Source organism: Musa acuminata, chromosome BXJ3-7, assembly GCF_036884655.1.
Source record: "Musa acuminata AAA Group cultivar baxijiao chromosome BXJ3-7, Cavendish_Baxijiao_AAA, whole genome shotgun sequence".
NCBI lineage: Eukaryota > Viridiplantae > Streptophyta > Magnoliopsida > Zingiberales > Musaceae > Musa > Musa acuminata.
Window position 1 is genome coordinate 42386859 of NC_088355.1, and position 18910 is coordinate 42405768.

An 18910-nucleotide genomic window follows, 5' to 3' on the forward strand; every position below is an offset into this window, starting at 1 on the left:
CTCACCAATGACTCTGACTCTATTGGGGGGGTTGGCTGAGTTGTGTTGATCCTTGTCGATTCTTGCGGATCCACCAAATGAAGGAAAAGACCATCTTTTCTGCGCCAGTCTCTCAAAATTTCCACATGCTGCTTGAACTGGGTGGATGCTTGTTGGAGCTTTAACGAGCATCGCCTCGCAAACTTCTGAAGTTTTGGGTCCTTCCTCCACAAAATTTGCTCATTGACTCTTCTTTCAGTTAGTTGTCACATCCAAGTAGGTTCGCATCACTTCCGCTTTCGATTGACATTTCGTTGGGAAATGAAGCAGACGATCTACTCTCAGTAGCACTGATCACCGTTGGTGAGGATTTGACAACTATTGTCTTCCATTATCTTCGAAGGGTCTTTGAACTTGTGCAGAGCTCCTCTGCTGGATAGATAAGAGAACTGGGGTACTCGGTTTCGCCCATTCTCTTAAGAGTTGAGAAGGCAAAGGTTACTTTGACTTCGCCCGCCTCCTCGAGGTTGTACTTCATGCATCGAGCTGGTTACTGGTCTTCGCCTGCTCTTTGCTCACACTTCTGAAGCACTTGAAGTGTTTGCACTCCTTGCGTTGAGTTAGCTACTGTGATTCACCTTCTCAAAGCCATTGAACTTCTGGAATGCAGGAAGTTTTCACCCCAACTTGGAGTAATTCTCTGATAGATGAGGTCGCCTCTGGGATTGTACCGTCTTCTCCATCAACCCTGCCGCCTACTCCACCGAGTAGCAAAGGTACAGCACCGCGTACTGCCTACTTCGTTCCTTGGTCGTGCACTCTTGCATGACCCGAAGTCCTTCACTTACGGCTATCTTGATGAGAAACTTGTTGACACCGGTCTTACGAAGTTTCTTGGCCTCTGCCCTTCAGCCTTGTCTCGGTACTTAGAGATTGCCTCAGCATGCTCCACCTCCTCGGCCCCTTTCACGACCAAGCGCTCTCCCTCCATGAGAGCAAGGGATCAATGACTTGCACGGAAGTCCCGCCTCTGCGGTACCATGGCGCTGCCATGCCCATGGCCCTACTATCCGTCGCCTCGCCTCTGAATCCCTTTTCTTCACAATCAGTAGAGATGTCTCCGTGGTACTCCTCTGAGTCCACCTCCATTCTAACTGATGCTTGATTTTGGGTAGCTAAGTCCCTCTGGATTCTTCGTCGCTTCCTCGCCCCTTTCGACCCCCTGCTTCGACACCTCTGTGTTCTCCAAGCAGTCTGTTTGGTCGATGGAAAGACAGACTGCAACTCTCATGCATGGCCTCTGCCATCACGTTGTAGAGTTTGCACCGATTTTGTTCTCCTTAGCTTCCTTGGTAGCAACGTTCGCTTACTCGACCTTGTCCTCTGACTTGTCGGGCTCCCTTAAGCGAATATGAGCTCTGGAGCAGTCCAACTCTCCAGCTGCTTCGATCATACCTCTGTATGATCAAGTCCCTCCCATGGAACTCACTGGTACTTGCATTCGAACTTTTCCCTTGGTGGAACACAGCCCCCATATGCTGATGACCAAGGCTTTCATCCGATGCAAAATTCGATGCACGCCCGGAAGACCCGCCTCTGCGGTACCATGGCCTTCACTCCTTGAATCCATAGCCCTTCTTGCCGTCGTGTTGTTCATCGAAGTGGAGCTTCCAGTAACTCCCGATCATACCTCCATATGATCTCATCCCTCACGGGACAGATTGTGTGTATCGCATTGCCACGAACTGTTCCACCACGATCCGCTGCACCATGTCGCCTCCTGGTGACATCTCCATTGCATTCTGATCCTTGTGGAATAAACTCGAATTGTGAACCCTTCATGTGTGGCCTCTGCCAATACATCGCAGGGTCCCTTCCACCTTCGATTTTGTTCGCTCTTCTGGCAATCGACCTTCATCCACCCACTCCTGGGTCACACCTAGATGAAGCACCGCTCTAGGACAGTCCGTCGCCTAATAGCTCTCGAAGTCCACCGACTTCACTGTAATCTGTGCACAATTGTCTGGATCCTGGGCCTCTGCCCCTACCAGCACAATCTCCGCTGCGCACTGCTTCCTTCATAGCAACTCAAATGGCAACACTGTGGCATATTCTTCAAGAGTACCCGCCTCTGCGTCCTCTTGCCCCGTGCTAAGGTCTTCTGAACCCAACTTCGCCTCCGCAAGTTGAGTCGCCTTAGTTCCTCCATCAAATGCTCTTCCGAGTTAAGGTGCATGTGCCGCGAAGCTCCCTTCGTCTTTGGCACCATGCAAGATGAGTCCGCTCCGTCAGGATGAAGGACCCATGGAACAACATGATCCTACCCTTGCCTCTGCAAGAGTTCATGTCTTTGACCTCTGTCTAAGGAAAGCACTGTGCTTCTGCTCCATGTTCCAACTTCTCTGCTGGCTCCCTTCGGGCGACTTGGGTACTTCGCCAAGTTACACCCAAGTTGCTCCGCTCCTCGTTTTTGCATTGAGTCGATGGTGGCCCTCGCGCCCACCATTTCACGGGTCAGCCCTCCCTTGAGTCCAATCTCCACATCGACTCTAAGTGTACCTTCATAAGTTGCTTTAGGTCGCTCCCCCACTTGATCTCGCAATGCATCCACCAATGCATTCTCTCGAGCGAGATCATGCGACAACTCCTCGCCGCTTGCTCAGTCCATCGAGCTTCGTGAAGTTGTTGTTTGTGAGGTACTCCTCCTCAACATGTGAAGTCCGTCTCACATGATTCTTCCTCTGGAGTGCCGAGACTTATCCCTCCTAGATAACTGTCCCGTTGGAGCAACATCTCTCTTCGTTTTCGGAGAACACCATCCCCTTGGACTACTCCAATCTGCTGAACAAACTGTGCATTGTTCTGCCTCTTGCAAACGCACTTGCTAGATTGCACCTCCACGTCAATACAGCCACCACTGCACCCCTCAAGGCCTAGCAACATGCTGAACTCGTTGCACACTTCAGCCTTCTACGGACGTATCCTTTGCATGCCAAAGAGAAAGTTTTAATGCTCCATTGGCGCCGAGTCTCGACCGCCTTGGGATGGCCACGAACATTCCATCGTCCGCATATAAGCCCATGCATGAGTACCAAATTCTTTGAGTTAGCAATTCCCCTCACCTCTGTGAGCTTTGCATAACTCTTTTGGTCGTTGAGCAACTCATTCCACCTTGGATGGTCTCATTCTTGCCAAGCGCCTCGCCTGCCTAGAGCACCATCAAGTATAGTTGTCAACGTTGAGCCGTAGCTCAAACTCAGCCATCCCAACCTTTGTGCGCTCCAAATTCAACCAAGCTTGCCTGTTCTCGTGGTGCCTCTTGCGCGAAGGGTTGGCCATTCCTCTGAATGCCAATCTCGGATGCTCGCTCCTCTGAGCGACTCTTTTCCCTACATCTCCATGCCCGTTTTCCCTCAAACGGTCGCGCGTGTGCTGACTGCCCTCAACGCAGCCCCGCTAGGTCCCCCACGTTTGCATGTCCAGTGTTTCTATGAGTGCTTGTCCCGCTCTGATACCATAATGTCACGACCTTAGCTGGTTTTGCCTAAGGCGTGCGGCACCCTCGCGCGTCCGTCCGCAAAGGTCAGCCTCCCCGAAGCCTCCCATTGTCCCTTAGGACCAACAAAAGAGAGAACGGGTTAAAGAGAACGCCTCAATCGGGATCCATAAGCAAACATGTCCGAAAAACACTTCATAGATAATGCAAATTACAGACAGACTTTACAAGCTCTGAATAGTTGCACAACAAAGGGTAAAATGGTCCATTACAGACCGAAAAGTTCTCGAACGTGTCCACATGACACAACATTTATTTACAAGCCTAAAGAGGTCACCAACCCAACTAAAATGGGACTTATAAGTCTTCGGCCGCCCCTCTACCTGCTATACAAGGCATGAACATGCCAAAAGACAACGGACAGACATCAGCATTACATCCAACATCTTGTTTAGAAGTTTATCCGTTACAGGAGGGCGAGCATAGGGATAGAATCTATTGCGAATCAATTGATTCGTTCGGTTCTGATCCCTCTCCGCCGATCTCCTTGCTGTCGAATCACCACCACAACGGGGTCCAGACAGCCAAGATCGTCTGGCCCCGCGTGCCCAGCTCCGAGGAGGGCGAGGCTGCCGAGGTCGAGTTCGCCAGCGGGAGCCACGGCGGCACCGGCGCCGAGAGCCTCGACTACGAGGTGATCGAGAATTACGCCTACCGCAAAGAGCGGGTAGAGTTTGCCCTAGGTATCTAGTTTTACGCAGAAGGAACAAGATCCGGGACGAACTTATTTGTGGATGCCTGATCTTAATTTAGCTCTTTTGTTCTTGCAGGCGCAGAGAGGAAAACTCTGTGTTATGTGGTCCTCAAATGGTTGTTCTCTTTAGTTATTGGCATCGGTAAGTGACTTCTTGTGGAAATCAAGTGAATGGATTCTCATTTTCCGTTTCTGGATTATCTTGGCGATGCAATTTTCTTTTATCCTTAACAGTTAGTTAGACTCATGCTGGTTATAATGCGGACAAGAGCGTTCATGTGATTCATCATTGTGTGATTATTGAAACGGATGGGTATTCTAGATCTTTTTCTGCAAAGGACAGACATCCCCCCTAGAAGAGAATAGTTGGAGTTGAACATTGTAACAAGCATACGGGATTTCACCTATTGCTCAAGATGTCCTTAAATTGCAATTACACTTCACGAACGGCATAAGTAGAGCTCCGGTCAGATTGTTCTTTCTAGTTCATGCTTGTGAAACTTACTTGATATAGCATGAAATCTATGGATTTCTGCTAATACTTCACTATCCATTATTTTTTAATTAGATCTTTTGAACAAATTATGATCTTCAAGCTCAATGCTTGGGCCAAGTCATTGTTGCAAATTGTGCTCATTAGGTCCAGATCATGTACAAGTAGGCTAGGTTTTGCATCTTATAGGGTTTTAGAATTTGATATATTTTCTTGTTTTTTTTTTCATTATTTCAACATTGTTTGTATGGGCTACGTTAGACAACAACTAAATGTAATAAGTGCGTATTACTCTCTGCATTAATGCTGGGATTAGGATTCCTGAAATGGAAAGCAAATCTACCCTAATGTTTCCTACCTGCTTGTAATAAATTAGGGTTCTATCTTTTGGGAGGGTGGATGGTTTAGGTAATCATAGGGGTCATGATTGCTGTATTCCTGAAGTGCATGTGAATCAATTTGGGAAACACAAGTAATTATTTGGATTCAGGCCCTTTGTTGTCTCATTTGTGGTTTCATCACTCTTTTTCTTGCTGTTTCTTTTTTATTTGTAAATCTGCAGCATAGATGTGGAATTATATTGTTATTATTATTTAGTTGCCTTAGTGAATCTTTTGTTTATTTTTCAAAACTACTTATTTATATCTAACTTGACATAGGCATGATTCTAGAAAGCGTCAATGCATATAATGGGAACTAGTGAGGCATGATTCTTGAAATGATTTAAAACATGAAAATAATGAAGAAAAAAATTTTCAAACAGAAGATTTGATGCAAACTAGTGATCAATGGTCTATTAATAAACACAATTAAGGCAGACGTTGAAACCCAAGGAAAATGAATAATAATGGAAAAAGTGAACGAGATAGGAAAAAGAACAAGGGGCATTCTTTTCATTAATCATCTAAAATTGAAAACATAAAGTGTTTTCCTTTGTTATTACTCTTATGGATTTATATACTTTCCTGGCTCTCTGTCTTCGTTTACTTTATTCATTTTTTCTCTCTTTTCACATCTTTGCTATTTATAGCCAGGCAATACAGCAAAACCTGTGTGTGACACAAGGTTAAAGGTGTACTCCTGCCATTTTACTTCACTTTGAACTTCATTAACTTCCTAGATTCTATCTACTTATTGGTGGTGATGTGGATAAGCTATACATAAAACCCTCTTCGAATATTGATCCAAAAATATGCTAAGATCAAGCCTGTAAAACTCTAAAAAATGTGATTAAGTGATACAAAAATAAAACTTATAACAAGGCATATCAAGCGGACTGATTGGTCTTCACAATCTAATGAATGTTAAAAGGTTAAACACATCAATGCTAAGCCATGAGTGAAATTAGACCTATACCAATGACTTCCACTGTCATCATTTTCTTGATGATAGCAATGACAAGGCACATTTATCTGATTGCTTCTGAATTTGTTGGTCCAATATGATACCTTTGGGTATACTTAAAGAGAACCAACTTGTTAACACTCGAAGTAGAACTCAGTAAGTAGTACTTGATCTTACGTAAATATCAGGGCTTGTATGATTGGTTTAGTTATATTGCAACATGAGACAAAAGAGGGCATGCACTTTCTGGTTAGTATCCTGCTGATGCCTGATCATAGTGAAGGAAAAAATTAGTATTTTTTGTGTAATTTTTGGCTTTGCTCCCTGAAATTTGTCTTCAGGTATGCTCTAACATATGGTTTCCTTGGTGTTGAAAGGTTGTATCCTTCCCTTGTGTTGTTAAAGTTAGAGATATCATCTCTGTGTTATGGAGCAACAAGCACAATGGCTTCCCAGTGAGTCAGAACTGCAGCAAATTGTCTATATACTAAGCTTGCTGATTGCTGAAGCTATTTCACATGGTTTTACATTAAGGTGATAGATCACAAACAGAATGGAGAGGCGCTTGGTATTGGTCTCATCCTTCGCAGGTAAAATATATGCATCATCTCAGACAAGTTTTAAAATTAACTAGTTAAATTGTGGCTCAAAATGTTATATATCTCTTGATTTTCCAGTCACTTGTTGGTACTTCTATAGTCTAAAATGGATTTTCAGAACAGTCCTTTTCCTTGTGATATGAGGGGAATATCCAACAGGTATGTAATCTTTTATTTTTAGTTCTTTAGATGTATTAGCTACTATGCAAAGTAACTGATTATTTCTTTCTTTTATAGGCAGAACTTCAGTGATTTTGTCAAAACTGACTCAAGTAATGGATTGTCCACAGAGGATATTCATCTGACTGAGGATGAACTGGAACTCTACTTAGATCTTGCCTCGTACTTAAACCCTGCCCCATATATTGTGCCAGAAGATTTGTCTTTGGCAAAGGTTCATGAAGTTACAGATTTATCCATTTTGGAAGTTGATTTAGCTTGTTGTGCATACTTCACCAATAGATCTGTCTACTCTACTTATGCCAGGTGTACAATCTATTCCGACAGTCGGGCCTGAGGCATATATTTGTTGTCCCTTGCCCTTCTCATCGTATAGGTTTGGTTACTAGGAAGGATTTGTTAATTGAGGTATTTGGCTGACAGATTTGATCTTTTTTTATAACAATTAAATTGAACATTATGTACTGTGTTTTCATTTGGAATTCTGTGATGTTTTTGACACTTAAATGTTTTTTTGTTGAATTTTGCAGGAAAGTGATCATTCAGCAACCATGGAACTTTCATCAACTAGTGGAAGGTCTTGAGCTGCTTCACCTTAGTTATCCATGCTTTAAAAATTTTGATTTTTCCTTTTCTTTCATGTCAAGTTTTTGTGATATATTTTACTATCAATGACCTAGCTATAGTTGTCCTTTGAATCACAGTTGCACAAATAGAGATATGGGATAAGAATATAAGACCACATGTAGTTTGATACTTGTATATGTATATACATATACATATATATATGTATGTACATATACATATATATATGTATGCACATACATACATATATATATATATATATATATATATATATATATATATATAGAGAGAGAGAGAGAGAGAGAGAGAGAGAGAGAGAGAGAGAGAGAGAGAGAGAGAGAGTTTTGTGGTAGGTTCCTCTTTGTGGGAATTGAGGCTCTGATTCTATCATGACAATCCACCTGATAGGATGTTCGCTCAGTATATGTATGTATGTGGATGTATGCATCAATTGCATAATGTATGAAAGGTTTGGTTTTCTTAATGAGAAATCTATATGTGCAACCTAACGGATAAATTTTTGATTAATTGATGATGACACAATCTTGTCATCTCCTTCTACCTAGATTAAATTGATCTGGATATATTTATGCATTATTAGGCATATTCTACTTTTTTTTGTTTGTTAATATAAAGTAACTTAAGTTGCTGCATCATCTTAGGCACATCAATCTCACATCATTTACATCAAGCACATGGTGTAGTTTCATGGTAAAAGCTGTATAAAGCATCTGCTAAACTGCCATCCGAATTGTAAAATGTTCTCATCCATTTGTTGTTTAGGAAGAAATTAGACTAAAATGATTATTTCACAATAATTTATGCTTCATTGATTCTCAAATTAGACTAAAGCATTAGCCATTATCTGATCTTACAAGGGTCTAACTCAGGTTTTAGTGTCTGTGCATTCTATCTGAAGGTGTAATGTCTTAGTGCCACCCAAAATATGATGCATTCGATTACTTCTATGCCCAAAAAATGTGATTTCGCACCTACATTGTGTAATCAATTTTAGAATGCACCAACAAATTAATCAGTGCAGTGGTGGTCTTATTCACACACGGTAAAAGCCTCACTACCCGGTATATGTTTTTGACAAAAAGGTTTATGACTGAATTCTTCAATGCCATGACCTATATATAAGCATGAGAGTTGTACTAAACTTGAGGGTTGTGATTCTTCAGAATTATGACATGTGTTGTAAGTGCAGAGCCATAGGCAATGAACCTGCTGGTAAAATGTCAATCCCAGTATTTAGAAGAGTCCAGTCAATCAGTGGCGCAATGTCTCATGGTTACATTCGATGCCTAGATGTTTTATTGATCTCAGTTCATATTATCAACTTTAATCGTAGGTGTTTCTGGCATGCAAATTAGTGTTACATAATTGATGAGGAATATTGAAGTGTTATTGTGGAAATCGTATGCGAAGTATTATACATCAAAAAAACAACTTTCTTCTTACTCTTGTATGCTATATTTTATTTTTTTTGTTTCCTTGTTGCTTTCTAGAGCTCAGCATCTAGATAGAAGAACAATTGGTGGGACATACACATCCAGAGCACCCTCTTCTTGATAGTCTTCTCATCCACGAATAACAATTCAGTGATTGTGGACTTGGTGCTCTCGCTTGTAAGATTTGTATTGAGCATTTATAGCGAGTCATCATATTGATAACATCTATTTTTAATCTTAAATCTGATGGTTCACGTGATGGTATTATAAAAAAGAGGTGGTTTACGTTGTTCAGCCACGTACTGTAATCTAAGAGCAGAATTCGGTATGCCCTATCGTAATTCGACGGCACGATGTCACCCTACGTTCTCCTCCTTTGAACATGACCCATCACATCATTTTTCTAACTAGGGTAAGACATTACGCATATATCGCACTTTTGTGTGACAGCTTTTGTGAAAGGTTGGGCGAGCAAACCACGGAATCTGTGGACAAAGTGTGAAGTGATATCATGGAAAGCTCGCCTTTTATTTGGTATATTGACGGCTCATGTTGACTAATGTTGTTCACTGACCCCAAAGTCAATCGTTGGTCAACATTTGACGTCCGAGTTCCTTGTCGGCTTCTCCTACAGCGTTCGAGATCGGGAACTAAGAAGCCTTGCGAGTCAAAGCCTCCTCCAAACCAGATGTAAAAGAAATATTTCTTTTTATTATAACGTTCCTTATTTAATAATCTTTTAAAAAAGTATTTCTTGCTTTAGTTGTAACAGTGTCCATTTTATATTTAATTATAACGTGTTTTCATTCATTAGAAATATAAAATAATAATATTTCCTCCAAGACTTGGGTTAAGAGTAGTGTGAGTTGTTCTATCAGGATACCGTTCACAGAGCATGCAGAAAAATCCATGTGAATGCATCAACCGAAACACCTACCAAAAATCCACGCCACGTGATGCTGCATGACCATCATCTACTCTCTCGGTCAACCTTTACTTACGTCTCCGTGATCAAGATTCCCACAAACACAGGTGCACATCACCCCCTTGTATTATTAGCTAATTACTTCAACGTGTTCTAAACCACGCATTTTTTGGCGAGCCGAGGAAGAGCCGTCGATTGACCGTCCATCTGCAGGAGGAAAGCCGCCGTCGGATTCCTCCACGAGGCGAAATCCCAGCCGTTGCGTGGTGGAAATTTCATACCCTTCCCCCGCATGGCGTCTGTCTATAAATCGTAAGGCACAGCGGAGTCTTTCGAACTCAGCTTGGCTTTCTTACTCAGTGAGAAGCGTTAACCTTCACCACAAATCCATCGAGCCCTCCTCGTCGCAATCTCCTCTCTCTCTCTCGTCCACCATGGCCGGAGGCTTCTCCGTGTCGGCGTCGGCCGGCAGCCAGTTCGAGGCGAAGATAACGCCGGTGGTCATCATCTCCTGCTTGATGGCCGCCACCGGGGGTTTGATGTTTGGCTACGACGTCGGTATCTCAGGCAAGAACTCGTCTCGCTCTTCCTTGTTAGTTTCGTGGTGTTGACTTTATGTCACTCTCTTTTGCTGAATGAAGAAGATATATAGAAACACAGACAGACAGACCTTTTTCTTTCTTTTCTTTTCGTTACACTAGTCTTTGAAGGATAAACAAAAAGGATTACATGCATCAACTTTCGTCACCTCAAAGTTAATTAAGAAACAGTTAGTTTTTCTGCTTTTTGTTGAAGAAAATGACATAGATAAAGAAAGATGAAAACCATTTGCCATCTAAGAACCAAGTAAAGCAAGTAAATTAGCACCAGTGGTGCTTGCCCCAGTACTAATTATCACGGTTGTCTAAATCATCAGTCTAAAACTAGCATTCTTATAAATCAATCTTAACTTTAATCATGCTTGATTAAATCAGGGTATTACGTACATAAACTATATCTAATGATCGTATAGATAGATCAACAATATGTTCCAAGGAACATTGGAATTTGATGATGACCCCAAATTCATTCTGGATCACATACATACATTGCCTTTCTTCATCTCTTCTTGTGCCTCGATCAACCTCAACCTTCTTTCCATCCATCCAACAACAATTGCGCACTTGTGCTAACAGGCGGCGTGACCTCCATGGATGACTTCTTGATCAAGTTCTTCCCCAAAGTCTACCGTCGGAAGACCGAGTCCAAAGACAGCAACTACTGCAAGTACGACAACCAGGGCCTTCAGCTGTTTACCTCCTCGCTCTACCTCGCCGGCCTCACTGCCACCTTCTTCGCTTCCTACACCACCCGCAACCTCGGCCGTAAGCACACCATGTTGATCGCCGGCGTCTTCTTCCTTGTGGGAGTCATCCTCAACGGCGCGGCCCAGGATCTCGCCATGCTAATCATCGGCAGAATCCTCCTCGGTTGCGGTGTTGGGTTTGCCAACCAGGTTAGTCCTCCGTCGGTTTGACTGATAATTCCTTGCGCAAGTTCTTGCTTCGGGAATCATATGTACCTCAGTCCATGCTCATCCAACATCGGACACACGGATGCAGGCCGTTCCCCTGTTTCTGTCGGAGATTGCACCCACCAGAATCCGTGGAGGCCTCAACATCTTGTTTCAGCTCAATGTCACCATCGGCATCCTCTTCGCCAACCTCGTCAACTACGGAACTTCCAAGTACCACCTCCACACCTTTCTCGTCACCCTGTCGCTTGAATCTACGATATGACCCTGGAACAACACCCTGCAGGATTCACCCTTGGGGATGGAGACTGTCCCTCTCGCTGGCCGGCGTCCCGGCGCTGCTTCTCACCGTGGGGGCGCTGTTCGTGGTGGACACGCCCAACAGCCTCATCGAGCGTGGGCGGCTCGAGGAAGGCAAGGCGGTGCTCAAGAAGATTCGCGGGACCGACAACGTGGAGCCGGAGTTCAACGAGATCCTGGAGGCGAGTCGCGTTGCGCACCAGGTGAAGCACCCCTTCCGCAACCTTCTCAAACGTCGCAACCGTCCTCAGCTCGTCATCGCTATCCTCTTCCAGGTAGAAGACTACCACTGATGACTTTTCCTGGCAGCTGCAGGTAATCGTCAGACTAATTCATTGCTTCTTTCTACGTCGACAGATCTTTCAGCAGTTCACTGGAATCAATGCCATCATGTTCTACGCCCCGGTGCTCTTCAACACACTGGGGTTCAAGAGCGACGCCTCCCTCTACTCCGCGGTGATCACCGGCGCCGTCAACGTGCTCTCGACGGTGGTGTCGATCTACTCGGTGGACCGGGTAGGGCGGCGGATCCTCCTCCTGGAGGCCGGGGTGCAGATGTTCATCTCCCAGGTGGTGATCGCGATCGTGCTCGGCATCAAGGTGACCGACCACTCCGAGAACCTGAGCCACGGCTACGCCATCTTCGTGGTGGTGATGGTGTGCACCTTCGTGTCCTCGTTCGCCTGGTCGTGGGGGCCACTGGGGTGGCTCATTCCCAGCGAAACCTTCCCGATGGAGACGCGGTCGGCCGGGCAGAGCGTGACGGTGTGCGTCAACCTGCTCTTCACATTCGTCATCGCGCAGGCCTTCCTCTCGATGCTCTGCCACCTCAAGTACGGCATCTTCGCCTTCTTCTCGGGGTGGGTGGTGGTGATGTCCGTCTTCGTGCTCTTCTTCCTCCCCGAGACGAAGAATGTTCCCATCGAGGAGATGACGGAGAAGGTGTGGAAGCAGCACTGGTTCTGGAAGAGGTTCATGGACGACGACGATCGCGTCGTTGATGTTGACTACAAAAAAAACACACAACCATAGGATATATATAAGCTCTGTCTCTTTAGGTTCCTTAAGGTCTCCTCATCTTCGTCGGTTCTCACCTCACACGAATGACACGATCATATTGTAGTAAGGGATGAATATAAAGATTAGCAATTGGTGTTACGTTTTGCAGTGTTGTCCAGCATTTACAACGTTCCTTCTCTCACGAGCCATTTGCTTAATCCGTGATCAAAGGATGAGATGCTATCGATGTCAAGCCGGGAAACATGTAAATCACCCAATTAAAAAAAAGAAAAAAAAAACCCAAGTTTTATTGTTTTTCTAGTAGAGCATGCGGGAGCATTGTCATCGCTCTATCGTGATCATTGCCTATGCCTCATCACATGATCCCATCATCTCCACCCTCATCCTCGTTCGTCTCCTATACCCTCTCCCTCATCCACTTTCATCGTCGTCACCTCTACTCTTATCCTCGTTTGTCTCTCATCTCATCATCTTCGAGGAGGGCATTCTCAGCCTCAAAGATTCCGAGACTCCCACGCTAAAGGAGCATGTTCTCGCCCACTTTAGTCTAACGCTTGCATCCATCACCATCACTCAATTAAGAGAGCATAGCAACAGGCAATGCTTAACACAGTGGGCCATACGAGGGAGGAGGAATGCAAATCACCGTCTGACTATCTCCTTCTCCTTTGCTAAGGCCGATGATGAGGCTGAGGTGGGGCCTTAACGATACCTCAACAACAACTAATAAGGATGAGGGCAAGGGTGACCATACGGAAGCGACGGATAGTAGAGACGATCATAATGGGACGACGGGGCCAGTAGAGTGGAGGTAGCGTATTGTCACGAACGGTCGTCGCGCACCCGCAACAACTTCGTTCAACGATCCGTTCGTCGCTCACACCCGCTTGTACAGCTGCTTGACAGCAGGTTTTCTTTTGGTTTTGGATCATTTTGCTTGTAAATATGTAAGTTCGAACAAGCTGCAGCGCTGCAATGCGACCGCTCACCGAACCGAGCAAAACAGCCCCAAAACAGCCCAAATCAGCCCCGTTTTCGCGTGCCACGGGCTCGCGCGGCGAACTGTCTCGTCGAAGCAAAATGTCAGCCATTTCAGACCCCTGGAACCCCCCAGGTGGCACCGGGATGGATGGGGCTTCGGTTATATACCGGGCGTTGAACACTCTTTCGCAAGTTCGCACGTGACCTTTACGGGAACTTGGTGTTGCGTCCGGGACCAGGTGAGCGGCTGTTTGTGGGCTTGCAGCTGTTCGTTCATCCTTGAAAGCCTTGCTTTTCCCCCCCTCTCCCTCTTTTCTCTTGTGCACACAAGGTGTTCGACGAATTGCTTGTAAAGCTTCCCTTTTCGCGAGACTTCGGGACTTGTCCGTTGCTCGTTCTTTCGATCTAACTTTCTTTCTCTTTTACAGGTCCTTCGGGACCTGCGAGAGGTTACAAAGTGGCTGATCCTTGCGGAGCAAGATCGCAAGGGCGAAGCGCGACTTAGGCAACGCAAGCTAAGTTCGCGTCTTTGCCGCACGGGTGACCCGCGATTTTGGCAACGCACGCTAGCTTCGAGTCTTTGGCCGCAAGGGTGCCTCACGCCTTAGGCAATTCCAGCTAAGGTCGTGACATTGTGGTATCAGAGCGGGCAAGCTCTTCGATCGAACAGCGAACGAACTTCGCAACTTCGCCATGGCAAAGCATCGTGGCGAATCAAGCAAGACGGGGCAGGCCGGACCCTTGCCCCAAGCAGCCGCAGGTGGGCTGCATGTGCACACTCGCTCTCATGCTGTTGGAGCCGCTCATGAGGATCGCGGCAGCGAACAGGATGAGCGAGAAGTTGGCAACTCTCCGCGAGCGGAGGAAGCGCAATCTGGTGCGCTAACCGGGAAAAAGAGTCATAAGGAGAGACTCACGATGGCGGAAACCCGCATGGATGTTCTGGAAGCGAGCATGGAGGAACTCTACCGTGGCCAACAAAGACTTGTTGGGGTAGAGAGCTCGCAAGAGGAAGCGGAGTCCAGGATCGACAAGGTCGAGACCCTAGTCGACCGACTGTCCGATGACACCAAGGACTCCGTGCAGCACTTACAAGATGTTGTGGCGGAACTCACGGCGAAGGTGGCTATGCTCACAAGAATGCTAAATGCGGGAGGAGGCAACACCCGCGTTGCACCGCCACAAAACTTGAGGGCACCTGAGCCCCATGGATACGGAGGGGCCAGAGATGCCAAGGAGCTCGAGAACTTTCTGTTCGACATGGAACAATACTTCCGAGCTACGAGACCCGATTCTGAAGATACCAAAGTTTCAATAGCAACAATGTATCTGAACGGAGATGCGAAACTTTGGTGGCGAACTCGTTGGGAGGAAATCCAACAAGGTCGGTGTCGAGTCGACACATGGGAAGACTTGAAGCGGGAGTTGAGAACTCAGTTCCTACCGGAGAACACAGAGTTCTTCGCAAGAAGGAAGTTGAGACAACTCCGCCAAAGTACCACCATCCGAGACTATGTAAAGCAGTTTTCTGCACTGATGCTGGACATACAGGACATGTCCGAGAAGGACAAGTTGTTCAGTTTCCTTGATGGTTTGAAACCATGGGCTCAGCAAGAGCTGAATCGAAGGAATGTTACCGACGTGGTCGGGGCAATTGCAGCTGCAGAAAGGCTCACCGACTTCGTTTCCTCTGAAGACCCAGCGAGAAGGAAACAATCTTCAAGCAATCGCCCTCAAAAACATTCTCGAGGGAAGGAGCTCGGGGGTGAACAAAAGAAGAAGAGCTCCCACAAAGGGCCGAACCCGAAAGGCAAGGCCTCAAAACCGGGAGGATGCTTCTTGTGCGGAGGACCGCACATGGTAAGGGAGTGCCCACAAAAACAGGCACTCAATGCGTTGACGGCATCCATCCACCCTCCCCGTTCGGACAAGGGCAAAGCTGTGGCCCTTAGCTCAAGCAGTTCAGAATCCAGCAACGACGATGAAGAGTCGCAAGGACCCCGAATGGGAGCAATGCGTCTATTGAACGCTATGCGGGGTCAAGTGGGGGAGAACATAAAGACGAAGGCACAAAGAGCAGGAAGCAGTGATCTGATGTATGTGGACATCAAGCTGAATGGCCAAACGACCCATGCCATGGTGGACACGGGCGCTACCCACAACTTCATAGCCGATCGTGAAGCACAATGACTTGGGTTGACATTGGAGAAGAGCCCAAGCCGAATGAAAGCGGTGAACTCGGAGGCCAGGCGAATCTCCGGGTTGGCGAAGGGAGTTCCCATCAGAATCGGGACTTGGAGCGGAAACACCAACATGATGGCCGTGCCACTAGATGACTTCCAAGTGATTCTTGGAATGGAGTTTATGCACGCGGCGAAGTTGGTGCCGATGCCATTCTTGAACTCCCTATGTATGATGGGAGGAGATGACCCCTGCGTGGTTCCCGTCTCTCGGAGAGGAACCAAGGAGCCCCAACACATCTCGGCCTTACAATTGAAGAAAGGGGTGCGAAAGGGCGAACTGACATTCGTGGCTGCTATGAAGCTAGAGCCACTCAACGAGGAGGCCATTCAAGAACCTGCTGTAGTGGCGAACGTCTTGAAGGAGTTCAAAGACGTTATGCCACCCGAGTTGCCGAAGACTCTCCCACCACGCAGAGGCGTGGATCATAGTATCGAGCTGGAGCCAGGAGTAAAGCCTCCAGCGAGACCACCCTATCGCATGCCCCCGCCAGAGTTAGCAGAACTCAGAAAGCAGTTAGGTGAACTGCTAAGCGGTGGTCTCATCCGCAGCTCAAAAGCGCCTTTCGGAGCTCCAGTTCTCTTCCAGAAGAAACAAGATGGGAGTCTCCGATTATGCGTCGACTACAGAGCCCTCAACAAAGTAACAGTGAAGAACAAGTATCCCATCCCGCTCATTGCGGACTTGTTCGATCAATTGGGTAAGGCGAAGTATTTCTCGAAACTCGACCTTCGGTCGGGATATTGGCAGGTGCGCATTGCTGAAGGCGACGAAGCAAAGACAACTTGCGTGACCAGATATGGAGCGTTTGAGTTCTTGGTGATGCCTTTCGGCTTAACCAACGCTCCGGCCACATTCTGTACTCTCATGAACCAGCTATTCAAGGAGTATTTGGATAAGTTTGTGGTCGTCTACTTGGACGATATCGTCGTCTACAGCCAAACGCTCGAGGAGCATGTCAAGCACCTTCGGACAATTTTCAAGGTTCTCAGGGAGAACACGTTGTTCGTAAAAAGGGAGAAATGCTACTTTGCTCAAACTGAGATCCTATTCTTGGGGCATCGAATCGGTGATGGCTCCATTCGGATGGACAAGTCGAAGGTGCAAGCAGTTGCGGAATGACGACCTCCAAAGAAGGTGCCAGAGTTGAGATCCTTCCTTGGTTTCGTCAACTACTATCGACGCTTCATTGCCGGGTATTCGAAGCGGGCAACCCCACTGACGGAGTTGCTGAAGAAGGAGCAGCCTTGGAAGTGGTCGGACAAATGTGAGATAGCATTCCAAGACCTGAAAGCTGCTGTCCTAGAAGAACCAGTGCTCAAATTGCCAAACTATGGAGAGCCCTTTGAAGTCCACACAGATGCTTCGGACTTCGCTATTGGAGGAGTACTCATGCAGGAAGGTCATCCGGTGGCCTACGAGAGCCGCAAACTCAACGAGACCGAGAGGCGGTATCCAGTGCATGAGAAGGAGATGACAGCAGTGATTCACTGTCTACGAGTTTGGCGACACTACCTTCTCGGGTCGCGATTTGTGCTGAGGACAGACAACATCGCCCTGAGTTATTTCCAAACTCAGAAGAGGCTCTCCCCAAAGCAAGCACGGTGACAGGACTTCCTGGCTGAATTTGATATGGCAATGGAATACAAGCCCGGGAAGGCGAATGTCGTGGCCGATGCGCTGAGTCGGAAAGTGGAATGCGTGAATGCTGCCCAACTGGAGGGCAGAGGCCAAGCAAGTCAGTTACACTCCAACTTCCTTTCCCGAATCAGAGATGGACTGTATAGTGATCCCCAGGCAGTTATCCTGATGCAGCTCATCAAAGAAGGCAAGGCACAACGATTTTGGGTCCAGGAGGGACTTGTTTACACAAAAGGGAATAGGGTTTATGTTCCCCGAGTGGACAATTTGAGGCGTGAACTCTTAAAAGAGTGTCACGATTCCCTTTGGGCTGGACACCCCGGCATTCACAGAACGTTGGCTCTCGTGGAGAGGGCCTTCTACTGGCCAAAGATGGGGATTGATGTGGAGGAGTATGTTCGAACATGCCTTACTTGCCAACAAGACAAGGCGGAGCAGCGGAAGCCGGTGGGACTTTTGGAGTCGTTGCCCGTACCAGAAAGGCCATGGGAGAGCATTTCCTTAGACTTCATATCAAGTTTGCCACCTGTAGGGGGACTTGGATCGATACTCGTGGTGGTCGATCGGTTTTCAAAGTATGCAACTTTCATTGCTGCCCCCCTACATTGTTCAGCTGAAGAGGCGGCTAGACTGATGATGAAGGGTGTAGTGAAGTATTGGGGAGTCCCACACAATATCATTAGTGATCGGGATGCTCGGTTCCTGGGACGATTCTGGACCGAGCTATTCAAATTGTTGGGGTCAAAGTTATACTTCTCTACAAGCCTCCACCCCCAAACGGATGGTCAGACTAAAAGAATAAATTCGCTCTTGGAGCAGTATCTCCGGCACTACGTGAGTGCCAATCAACGAGATTGGGTGAAGCTGTTGGACATCGCCCAATTCTCCTACAACTTGCAGCGGAGCTCTGCATCCAACAAGAGCCCCTTCGAAATTATCACAGGACAACAACCGTCGACTCCGCACACCATGGCAATTGGGTATACTGGAAGTAGTCCTTCAGCCTATCATTTCGCAAAGGAGTGGCATCGAAATGCAGATATTGCGCGGGCTTACTTGGAGAAGGCGGCAAAGAAGATGAAGAAGTGGGCTGACTTGGGAAGGCGACCGCAAGAGTTCAAAGTTGGCGATTTGGTGTTGGTAAAGCTCCAACCGGCATCCCTCCAATTCTTCAGGAACAGAGTTCACAAAGGATTGGTGCGTAAGTATGAAGGGCCCTTCCCAATTATCAGCAGGGTAGGCAATGTTTCTTACAGGCTACAGCTGCCGGCGTGGTTCAAAATTCACAACGTTCTTCACGCCAGCAACCTGAAGGCCTACCATTCGGATCCGCAAGATGCTTCTCGAAGTGTTCCAACTCGGCTACCTCCCATCACAGCCTCCTACGAGAAGCGAGTGGAAACCA

The 18910-nt window shown here is 46.7% G+C and overlaps 2 protein-coding genes across 5 annotated transcripts; both read left to right on the forward strand.

The window, feature by feature from the left end:
* The first annotated feature begins 3930 nt into the window (after positions 1–3930).
* Positions 3931–9088, forward strand: LOC135643029 (chloride channel protein CLC-d-like). 4 transcript variants are annotated; one of them, XM_065159546.1, is made up of 9 exons: positions 3931–4218; positions 4306–4371; positions 6444–6521; positions 6601–6656; positions 6744–6824; positions 6903–7059; positions 7152–7253; positions 7376–7422; positions 8942–9088. In XM_065159546.1, the coding sequence occupies exons 5-9, from the start codon at positions 6772–6774 to the stop codon at positions 9003–9005; spliced, it is 423 nt and encodes a 140-aa protein (XP_065015618.1). In that variant the 5' UTR covers positions 3931–4218; positions 4306–4371; positions 6444–6521; positions 6601–6656; positions 6744–6771; the 3' UTR covers positions 9006–9088. The 4 variants fall into 4 exon arrangements, with proteins under 4 accessions (XP_065015618.1, XP_065015615.1, XP_065015616.1 ...); XM_065159543.1 differs by having other exon boundaries at positions 3932–4218; positions 6444–6656; positions 8942–9085; XM_065159544.1 differs by having other exon boundaries at positions 3932–4202; positions 6444–6656; positions 8942–9085.
* A 1051-nt stretch (positions 9089–10139) lies between these two features.
* LOC135642995 (sugar transport protein MST4) lies at positions 10140–12780 on the forward strand. Its single transcript, XM_065159487.1, has 5 exons — positions 10140–10376; positions 10985–11304; positions 11411–11535; positions 11609–11897; positions 11980–12780. The coding sequence occupies exons 1-5, from the start codon at positions 10244–10246 to the stop codon at positions 12652–12654; spliced, it is 1542 nt and encodes a 513-aa protein (XP_065015559.1). The 5' UTR covers positions 10140–10243; the 3' UTR covers positions 12655–12780.
* Positions 12781–18910: the final 6130 nt, after the last annotated feature.

What these genes read in the sequence shown, in the direction of transcription:
- LOC135643029 (XM_065159546.1), top strand. Translation starts at nt 6,772, where the DNA reads ATGGATTTTCAGAACAGTCCTTTTCCTTGTGATATGAGGGGAATATCC. An exon ending in GGAAGGATTTGTTAATTGAG is followed by an intron (nt 7,254 to 7,375) that starts GTATTTGGCTGA and finishes TGAATTTTGCAG; the next exon opens with GAAAGTGATCATTCAGCAAC. An exon ending in CTTTCATCAACTAGTGGAAG is followed by an intron (nt 7,423 to 8,941) that starts GTCTTGAGCTGC and finishes GTTGCTTTCTAG; the next exon opens with AGCTCAGCATCTAGATAGAA.
- LOC135642995 (XM_065159487.1), top strand. Translation starts at nt 10,244, where the DNA reads ATGGCCGGAGGCTTCTCCGTGTCGGCGTCGGCCGGCAGCCAGTTCGAG. An exon ending in CTACGACGTCGGTATCTCAG is followed by an intron (nt 10,377 to 10,984) that starts GCAAGAACTCGT and finishes TTGTGCTAACAG; the next exon opens with GCGGCGTGACCTCCATGGAT. An exon ending in TCATCGCTATCCTCTTCCAG is followed by an intron (nt 11,898 to 11,979) that starts GTAGAAGACTAC and finishes CTACGTCGACAG; the next exon opens with ATCTTTCAGCAGTTCACTGG.